Genomic DNA, 10,573 nt, shown 5'->3' with positions numbered 1-10,573 from the left:
ATCTAGCAGCTGCAAGGTCATAGTGGGAACAATTTCAATTTGTAATTGGAAGAAACATGAAAGTGAGTCAGATAATCTTTTATTAGATGATAATAATAATAATAATGAATCACATGGGTATGTATATTAAGTACTTTAAGAGGCAGAAAATGCACTGAATCATTTAATAACGAGCTTCCATCACGGGCTGTTGGGGGATCGCGGGGGCGCTCAGCCCTTGTCCCTGACGGGACGCGTGTCCCCGTGCCAGACCGGGGAGCCTCTGTGGGGCTGCGGGGGCTGCACCCGGCGCCCAGGTTGGGCCTGCCCACACCAGGGCCTGGACAGGACACGAGGCTGGGGACGCAGGGGACAAACCTCCCTCCCCGGGCCGGCCGGGGGCTGCCCTGGGCCCCTCTGCTCCCCCCGCGGCCTGCGCCGAGGGGCCGGGGCTGCAGGGTGGCCCAGCACGAGCCGGGAGGAAGAGCGTGAGCTGCTGGGGATGTTGGAGGTGACACGGGTGGCGCAGGTGGCGCAGGTGGCACAGACGGCATAGGTGGCACAGGTGGCCTGTGTGACAGGCATCAAAGCCCATTGGGGGGCTGGGGTCGAGAGGAGCCGGGGAGGGAGCCAGGACCCCTGTCCCGGTGCCCATCAGACCCCGTGCCGGCCCCGTTCCCCCATTCCCTGCTGGGGCTCTGCCCGGGGAGCACTTTGACCTCTGTAGGAAACAAGTATTTTGCAAATAGAATAGGCCCAGGCAGGATCTCTCAGCATAGCGTGTTTTAATAATGATTTTGCAAGACCGGGTGTTCTACCTGAAGCAGGCACACCGAATAGGGCAAAAAGACCCTGCTTATATGCCCCCAACATCCCAGCCACAATGTCCCTCCCCTATTCCCCACTGGTTGGTGCTTCAGGGTTTACAGGCTATCCCGACACACACAATACCTCTCCCCTTATCAGTCTATTTAAGATATAAATTCCTGGTACTTTGGCTACACTTCCCCCCAAAATTAATTTGTAAATACAGGTGTCAGTATGTATACAAGTATCAGTATATATTCCAGGAAGAGACGGTGTTTTACATTAACAATTCATAGTCCGATGTCTCTCAGTCCTTCCCCGCTCCTGGGGTCCGGCGCCAGGTCCTCAGTGATGTAAAAACAACAGTTTTTCGTTAAACGTCCCTTACAACCTCCCCAAAGCAGCTGTTCCCTGCAGCCGGGGAAGGTGGTGGCGGTGCCGATGCACCGTGGCTCCTCCAGTCCCAATGGCACCGGCTCCAGGGTAGCCCAGCAAACCATCCCCTCTGCCACTGGGGTGAACGAGGGGCAAAGCCACAGCATCGCCCTGGTCGAAAACCAGCGCTGAGACCCCCAGGATGCTCCTGGTGTCCATGGCAACGTGCTGCCCTCCTCCCTGATGCTGTGATGGGGCCTGTTGTCACAGTCATGACCCAGCTCACAACCCTGGGGTGCCCCGGTTGTCCCCACAGCCCTGAGGTGTCCTGACAATATGTCCCATAGACACTGCAGGGACACCAGCACAGCCCAGGGACATCCCAGCAGCAGTGATGTGGCCTGGGACAGTGCAGTGGCACCGACCTGGTCCAGGGATGCTCTGGCAACACCAGCACAGCACAGGCACACCCCATCAGCACCCACAGCCCAGGGACACCCCATCAGCACCGGCCTGGGGACACCCCATCAGCACCCACAGCCCAGGGACACCCTGTGGGCACCCATTGCCAAGGTGGGTGTGCTGGAGGACACCGCAGCCGCAGCTCAGCCCAGCTCCACCTTCAGCCTCTCAGCCCCTCCTGACACACTTGTTCACTGCCAGAGGCCAAATAATATTTTCTCAGCTTAAAGCAGTAACTAAATTGCATTTTACCCTGGAAAATTATTTGTAATGCAATTTGCCTCCATTTGTTGTCAAAATTAGCCGTGCTGCGGCAAGAAAAATGGGTGTTTTGGGCACCAGCATGCGGACTTTCTCCTGCTTCTGCTCAGCTCATGTATAGGAGCTGAGCTGATGAAGAGGGGGGTGAAGGGCACTGGGGATGAGATGTCTCCTCTGCACCCGCCATGGCAAAGCTCCCGGGCCCTCTGCTCACCCAGGCTGGGCAGGACGCGGGCTGGGGGACGTCTGTGAGCGTGGGGGACGTCTGTGAGTGTGGGGGACGTCTATGAGCATGGGGGACGTCTATGAGCGTGGGGGACATGTACAGGGTGCTGCCGCTGCTGTGCACCGCGTGGAGCAGCTCCCCTCAATTAGCAGCAAACTGGAAATTCCAGTTTCTGGCCATGGCAGAGGGTGCGACTGACCGTCCCTGGGCTGCTCCACGTTGCGGCCACTCCTGTCTCCAGCCCTGGATTTGTTACTCCTGCTTTTACAGCAATCACCTGGTGTGTTACAGCAGTTCCATGACTCTCTTTGGTGCCCGGGAGGAGCTTTAATAACAAAAACGGCACCCAAAGGGCTGTGAGCACTGGTCCCAGCCGGGTTGTCGCCCCCAGGGCAGCCGGTGGCGGAGGAGCCGGAGGAGCCTCTGAGCTCCTGGGCTGGCTGACAGCCGCTCTGGTCACCCCCACACACCCCCGGGGCTCTGCTGATGAAGAGGCACTTGCAACTCAGGACCCTTGAGCTCTCTGCTCCCCCGAGAGAGGCTGGACCCCCTCAACACCCTCCTCCGGGGGACCCTGGGCTGGGAGGGCACCCTCAGCCCCCCACCAGCCCCAGATCCTGCAGGGATCTCCCCCCGGGCAGGACAGCCGAGGTTTCCCAGCCCTGGGGAAAGGGATGGACCGCTCTGTCCAGCGCCCTCTGCCTCCCTTGTAGGGAAGAAGAAAGCATTAGGCCTCCAAAACCAACCCCAGCAAACCCTCTCTGCTACCGGCCCTGCGTTTTTGGACTGCAGAGAGATTTAAGTATCGCTAATTTCGGTGATTCTTCATAGATCAGTGTGGGACCTGTCCCAACCTTCCCTGGAAGCGACACGGCCAGGAGCAGGAGGCACCCGCTGAAGGTACCGAAGAGGGAACTGGCAGGAAAACCAACATTTGCTTTGCCCTGTTTGAGGTTTCTGGAATGGTTAGTTCAGCGTTTTTTTCCAGCTGACGTGTGGACAGCTCAGAAAGGGTCGAGAGCTGCTGTGAAGCGCCAGGGACGCACAGGACCCCTGCCCGGCACCCGCGAAAGCACCGAGACACACGGACAAGGTCCCGCCAGACCAGGCACCGCAGCCCTGAGCAGGGAGCCCGCATGGAGCTCGGTGGCCGGGGTGGTTCAGCTCACTGGCCGGAGGGCACCGACAAACCCACCCCACTGGCTTTCCTGAACCTTCCCCGATTGGCCTTTGCAGGACACGGGACCCTCCTGTGCTGCTGCCCAGCTCTTCTCCTCCCCTGAGAGAGAAGTCAAAGCCTTTATCCTCTGCACAGAAACCAGAGCTGTCACTGACACCCGCAGGATCCCGCTGCATTTTAACCGCGCGGCTTCACCGCGGCAGCTCTGTGTCCCGCTGGCAGCTGCACCGCGGGGGGACGCGCAGGACCGAGCTCCCCGAGCACCGCAGAACATCGGCGGCGCAGGAGCGCCAGGTCTCCCTTCAACAGCTGCCCACACACCGAGATGCACCGTGGTTCCCTCACACCTGCACTGGAGCGCGGTCGCAGCTGCAAATCACCGCCCGGCCCTTCCCTGGGAAACACCTCTGCTGGCTGACACCTTCAGCCAAAGGCACCGGAAAACACTGAAAACTGACAACAGCAAAGTTACTAGATAAGAATCTTTAAAATTTATTGGACTAACTGTGTTACATTCAATATTTGATGTGTTTCTCCTGGACAAAGAATTGGCATAAATACAAACAAGCCTTTGTGTGCCTTCCCTAGACAAATAAGAGATAAAGTACTAGAGACAAGGGAACATAGTTCACATCTTCATATTTACATTTTGCCTTTACTTTACAACTTAGCGCCAGGAATATTTACAGAAAAATACAATAAGAACAAGAAGACCATGTCTTGGCAACATACAGAAATTCATACAAATTGTGTATGATTTGAAGCATGTGATATCTGGCATTCTCATTTCCAGTTGCTCCTGCTATAACCCATGTGGAAAAGGTCTGTGTTTGCCTTCAAAGACATCACTCGATCACGCAATCATTAAATCACCTCGAATTCGTCTGCTGGATTGGAATTCAGTTCTCTGGGCTTTCTGGGCATGCAGAACCTCACAGGAAGGAACCGCACCTGCCGTGGGGAGCCTGACCCACAGGGAGCCCGACCCACAGAGAGCCCGACCCACAGAGAGCCCGGCCCATGGGGCAGCAGCGGAGCAGCCAGGGCGGCTCTTCCCCGGCTCCCACACCCAGTGCCGGCCACGCAAACACCCTGCGCCCCACGGCACCGTCCTTCCCAGCTCCTGTTTGCTGTAAGGCTCTAATGCCTTTTAAAAAGTACTTTTAAAGCAAAGCGGTTTTTAAAGGAGAGTCTTTACTAAGGTACTTCTATTAAGTTTCTGTCGTTTCCAGACTGTGTGTAACAAGGTGGCGACGGTCCCCCCTCTTTCTGCACTGTTCAAAGGATGCCGTTGTTACAGCCCAACCAAAAACCTGGACAGGAAGGTCTTAGGAAAAGAAAGTCCCTGTTTACTGATTATGTGACATCTGCGGCGCTGTCACCCGCAGAGTCCAGAGCCACGCGACGCACAGAGCGGCCGATCCTCGTCACCTCGGAGAACAGAACGCAAACCCACGGCAGCTGCCAAGCTGGAAACTCAACGTTCTGTGACGGAAAGAACTCTGGATTCCGGTCTAACCCTTCTCGCCATCACAACTGAAGTCACTCTCTAACGCTTTGGGGAAAATCCTCAAGGCTGTGCCCTGGACTAGTGGAAGCCATCAGTTTGGCCACCGGCTTAGACAGGACAAGGATGTCATTCCCAATTGGTGTTTTACACTTCAGGACCAAGTCAGAGGCCTCTCGGTGCACAGGGAGGGACACGGGGCTGCGCGGACACTCGCTGCTGCCGTGGCATCCGAACCGAGCAGGACGGCAGCACGTTTCTGTAACCACAACTTTTCTATACTAAACCACGGCTTTCTCAAAGGTTCACCTTTCCAGATAGCGAACGCCAGCGCTCACGGCCGGGTCATACACGAGCGTGTAACGCGTTAACCGGCCGGTTTGCAAACCCAACTGCCCCGGGATCAGCAGCACCAACGAGCCCCAAAGTCACCGTCTTTCCAGAGCCCCGAGAAGCCGCGTTGCTCTCAGGTTGTTACTGCTCACGGGGGTGTCACATCCATGTTGACGAACATGGAAATGGACCCCAGCCTCATCTTCAGCCCAGCACAGGCCGCCCCTTGGCCATCTTGGGCTCTGCAGAAAACACCCAGGGTTTCCCCAAGTGCACACCGACTGCACCCGAATGCCTGACAGAAGGATCTTCTGCAGCTCGCTGCTATACAGACCAATGACTTTGCAGATAACACAGGCTTAGCTACGGTACGTGGGTTGCGTTACGTTATTGAAGATGTGCAGACGTTGGGTTGCTCAGGATGTTTATTTTTGCACATGCATCGGTCATGCCTTTTAAATCAGCGGACTCAAGTGCGTTTGGCCATTGATTCGATCCAATAGGTACATACAAAACGTGGGTAAATTGAGTGTTCATGCGTTAAGCTGAGTTGGGCAGAGGAGTTCCGCTGTCCCACGCTCCCTTCGCAGCGCCCGCCGTCTGCTGCCCGGCCCAACGCGCTCACGCTGCCGCCGTCTGCTGTATGTGGGTTTGTTTTCCACTTGTGATTCATCTGGATCAAAACCCAGAGCTCACGAGCTGAGAGGCGAGTGTGCTCGTCCCCTGCAACAAGCACGTGTCACCTAGAACCCCTTTGGGTGACATCCGGGAAGTCCTTTCGCGTGTGTTTTTAGGGGCCTGTGTTGCCATTACCTCTCTGTGAAAAACCACACAACAAGACGGGAGCAGGGGTGTCCCTGGCAGGTCAGCTGCAATGGAACGAGGCTGTTTCAGGTCAGAAATGTTGCAAAAAGTAACTGAACTACCAGAATTAAATGACTGTCAGGTATCACCACAACACATACAGAACCACTTCTGGAATAACACGAGGAGCTCCCCACGTCCCTGCTGACGCTGGTTCCTGCCGATGGGTCAGCATCGCAACGCGAGCGCGGCTGCGCCGCACCTGGCACCCGCCAGCGCCCGCTGCAGCTTTTACACTCCCAGTATTGAACCTGCAGCTCTAAACAGCTTTTCCCTGCACGTCCTTCAGGTCCTGAACACACAAAATCCCCAATGTGAATGTGAAAGGCTCCCGAGCTGGGTGAGCGGGATCCACCGCTGCTGAGCGTCAGAACGCACAGCACCTTCAAAACTGTTCTAACTCACCACTCCAAAGGGGCTTTCACGCAACGGCAAGTTAATGGGGAAAAAGAAGAATCCTTGACTTGGCTTTTTGAGTTGTTTTATTCTGTTTAACAGGAGCTTCTGGAAAGTGTTGTAGAAACTGCAAAAACTGCTTAAGCTATAAATACCAGGCAAGAAGCAGCCCCAGAATCTCAGATTTCAATCCAATGGAAGGAAAGCAAGTGATGTTGATGCTTTTGATGGAAACGGTGAGTAGGTGATACAGACACTTCAAAATAAATTAAACAGTCACATAAGTTTTTCTTTAAATAATCAAGCTACTAAAATCAAATGTGACATTTTGCAACAGACCTGAAACTCCTCACCTTATTTTCATATAACCGAGAGCGCTGATCCAGCACCAACTTGTGTCAGAAAGTCAGGTAATCTCAGGTGTTGTTTGCTGCCAGCGGGACAGATCTCGTACGCAGAGGGACCCACTCCCAGCCACGCGGGAGCTGGAAAACACAGCCTCTTGGCTATGAATTCATGGCCTGATGTTTCCAAGCAATTTCCCTCCTCTTGTTTTTGGTTCCAAGCGGTGAAGGATCTTCTGTTGAGCTCTGAAGGGGGCCTGGAGATGTCCTCTGAGGTCCTGCAGGGATGGTCAGCGCTCTGGAACAGGAGATCCTGCTCCCTCTCCTTCCACACAGCACGATGTCTGAAGGCAGGTTTGTTTGTGTTTGGTTTTCCGTCCTCATACGCAGAGATGGCTTTGTTTTGATTGTTTTCCTCTCACAGAATGAGACACTTACAGTTCCTAATTAGCCTGGAGTAGATGACTGGGTGAAGAGATGATGCCGTTGGCATCCAGGAAGCCTGGAATTCAGTCATCTTGTGCGGGTAGGTGACTTAAGTCAATATCCCAGCTGCAATGTTTTGGATTCGTTCCTCATTCCTCCCACACGGTATCTGCTGACTTGCGCTAGAATGGGATTTCCTGAATTCCGGAGGGCTGAGGAGATTTGTTGTTGTTATTTCACTGTTTTCATTACTGTAGCCACCAAGCTCTGATCTAATTGTCCTGGGGGGATAACGACCTAGGGGTTGCAGTTCTTGAGCCCAACCTCCTGGAAAAGCGAGGTATAAAATTCCGGCTCCAGCTGCCTGTTCCGGTATTTATTGACAATGTCTGCTATTTTCTGTTTTCGGCGGACATGCGGGGGGTTGTATGAATCACTTTCCAGCCTCTTTCTGCGACAGATGTTTATTACCGTCTGCCTCACTAAAAAACCTGAAAGAGAAATCACATTTGAATCACGTTTCAATAAACGCAGGTTTGCAGCCCTTTGCTGGCTTCGCAGCTACAGACAATTTTGGGTTCTGTCCCATCCAGAAACCCGGGGTGATGGGCTTTATCCCATCCATTCCAAAATGAAACGCATGTGCCTCTAATGAAGTGCCCGTTAACCCTTTGCTGTTTCACAAGCACTTTCTCACAGGAACAGCATCTTCCTCATTTACAGGACTTGATTCCTGCCTGCACGTAAACCACATCTGCTGAACTTAGAGACTGAGATTCATTATATGAATAGTCCTGATGCAGCTGAAAACCGAGCCTAACTCTAGGAAAACACACCTGATCCATTTTCTCTACAAGCCGTTGCCATCAGCTAAATTCACAAATGTTACCTAAAGGCCCAGTCCAGCTTCAGTTTCCCCACCACCGAATTACATGTGCAAAACCCAGGACTGGAAAGCCACCCCCAACAGACCCCTACGATGTTGGTTTTATGGTTATGTACAAGATCCAAAGCGAACAAATGAACATCAGCTCTGTCCTGTGAATCGCTCGCACTGGAGTGAGATTTCCAGTTCCCGAGGCGCTGGCAGCACAGACACCGACAGGCCCAGGAACCCATCCAGGAGCACAGGCACAGAGCACACCGGACCCTGTCAGCACACGCCTGCATGGCAGGTTCAGTATTTTCATTGAACACAGCAGAAAATCCTCAATTGCTGTGGCTTTTAATTGCTCTCCAAAACACAAGGAACAAGCGTAGCGTGCCAGCACAGTCCAAAAATTCAGCAGTACCCTCTGGCAGGCACCCAGCACCAGCACCTTGGCTCCCAGAGCTAAATGTTAGGGTCACATTTCTGATTTATCTTATGTAAATTAATGGGCATTTACCTTTTTCTTCCACCATTACAAGTTCCAACCCTTCCTACACCTATTGCAATGGACCCTGCCGTGCGGTGCTCAGTGCTGACCACCTGCTCCCTCTGCTGTTCCTGCTACCACTGGAGCTGCAAAAGGCATCTTTTTATTATATTTGTTCTGCCATGCCCAATAGTTTTCCCAGTGAAAGATCCCAGACCGCGTATTTGGCAGATACATTATTGTTATCACTAAAAAAATCAAAGCATGAGTGTTCCTAAAAATCTTCAGCTTACCAAGAGCTCTCCTACTGACTATCATCCCATCCACCAGCGGGATGACCATGTTGAATTTCCCAGTTGCTCCCTGTAGTTTTATTCTGAATAAGCCAGTGTTTAAAGGATGGATGAAGATCACAGGAACTTCCTTCTCAGGAGTGGTGGATCTTAAGAGAAAAAACACAACTGTTAGATCAGTTTTATAGCACTGTTTTAATTAATATATAGGTGAAAAATGACCGCTCTGAGTGTTAAAAGCACATTAAAAAACGTCTTGTGGCTGAACCAGCGGGGCTCCTGTGCGCACCCTCTGGCCGTGTGCAGGGCTATGCCACCTGCTGTTTCTGTGATCTGCCACCTCCCAACGCACGCGGCATCACCCACCTCACAGGGAGCAAACGGGGGGGCGGCCAATCACAGACCGCAGAGAAAAATCACATCCTCTGTGCTTTAATTCATCTTTAAACTGCGGTGATGTGAAAAACCCTTCATTTTTTCAACTAAAAATAGATCTACTGAGGGAGCTCATCTGTCTTTAACAAGACTGCCTGGAGTTTCCAGGGTTGCCTTGAGAGCTGAAGAATGCAAATAATCCCAGTCCTGACCCCTGAAGTGCAGCATAAACTGCTGTCCCCGAGAGCCAAGGGAAGGAACTAAAATAAGAGCGGCCTTACCTTAGGGAAGCGCTGCTATTGGCTGTGGTTTCCACACCAGTGCTCGTCTCAGACACCAGGTCAGGGAGGGGAAAGTTTTCTGTAAGAAGAGGATGCACTGAATAAAGTTGATGTAACCAGGTTTCTGGGGCTCCTTTGTTTGTTTGGTTTGGCACAAAGAAAGGTTATTTATCAGTCAAAACCAAGCGGTCCTCAGGCACTTACACCATGGATGTTCTGGCAGTGCTAGTGATACACAGTGTTTGGTTTTAAGCTTAAGCACTCATGGGGTGCACAGACACCTCAGCCATCCTGCTCTCTACACATGAGGTAACACACCCCAGACCCCAATTCTCTCAATCCCAAAGGTCAAAATCTCCAGAGGAACAGGGAAAGCAGGAAGGAGGTGAAGCACTTCAATCACAAAAAGAGCTTTCAAGTTATTATTTCACAAGCATCCTGGCTATCCACCTGTAACCAGCCCAAGAGCAGTGCTGGGAATGTCAGCTGACACCAGCGCTCACATGGATGGTGCTGAGCCCTGCTCCACCAAACGTGGCACCATTCCTCACATCCAGGCTGGGGAGATCCTCACCATGAACTACAACTCTGCTGCCACGTGCTTGGTAACCAGTGACTGGATCATGAGGGTGCAGGAAGAGAAGAACTCAGCCCCCTGGAGGGGATGTGGCACTTCCCACGACCTTGTCTAGGGGCAGGAACCGAGATGTTGAGGGTCATTCACAAAGTGCAGTTCAGACAGGAGGACGGTGCCAACACCTCTTCCAACAGAAAGAGTATAAGGCCCATAAACACCTTTTGCCGTTGGAGCTGGGATGCCAAGAGCACACAAAAGCTGGAGCTGGCAGAGAGCACGGAGCAGCAGGGGAGTCCCTGGAGATGGAGCGTGGGCAGCTGGACAGGGCGAGAGCCCGGACTGCAGTGACAGCTTTTCCACTGTCCGGATTCACAGATGTTCCAGAAGCATGAGGCAAAAGCCAAGAACATAAAGAGCATAAGGCAAAGCCTCTGGCCTAGGAGCCACTTGCAAGAGCCACCCACCCCCAAACTCAGCTGCTGTGCTTACTGAGGCTCACAAACACATCTCTTTAGCTGCAGGCCCAGAG

General features: G+C 53.0%; 1 protein-coding gene across 2 annotated transcripts in view; it reads right to left on the bottom strand.

Moving 5' to 3' along the window:
* Positions 1-3,758: 3,758 nt before the first annotated feature.
* RALGAPB (Ral GTPase activating protein non-catalytic subunit beta) overlaps positions 3,759-10,573 on the bottom strand; it is a 66,199-nt gene continuing 59,384 nt past the window's right edge. For both annotated transcript variants that reach the window (XM_065849597.2, XM_065849599.2), the window contains exons 28-30: positions 9,468-9,546; positions 8,812-8,960; positions 3,759-7,651 (exon numbers count right to left, since the gene is read on the bottom strand). In XM_065849597.2, the coding sequence (XP_065705669.2) occupies positions 7,458-7,651; positions 8,812-8,960; positions 9,468-9,546 (422 nt within the window). In that variant the 3' untranslated portion in view covers positions 3,759-7,457. The remainder of the gene's footprint in view (positions 7,652-8,811; positions 8,961-9,467; positions 9,547-10,573) is intronic.

Source organism: Patagioenas fasciata, chromosome 16, assembly GCF_037038585.1.
Source record: "Patagioenas fasciata isolate bPatFas1 chromosome 16, bPatFas1.hap1, whole genome shotgun sequence".
Taxonomy (NCBI): Eukaryota; Metazoa; Chordata; class Aves; order Columbiformes; family Columbidae; genus Patagioenas; species Patagioenas fasciata.
The sequence above is the reverse complement of the archived record's forward strand: the minus strand, read 5'-3'. Positions and strand labels throughout refer to the sequence as shown.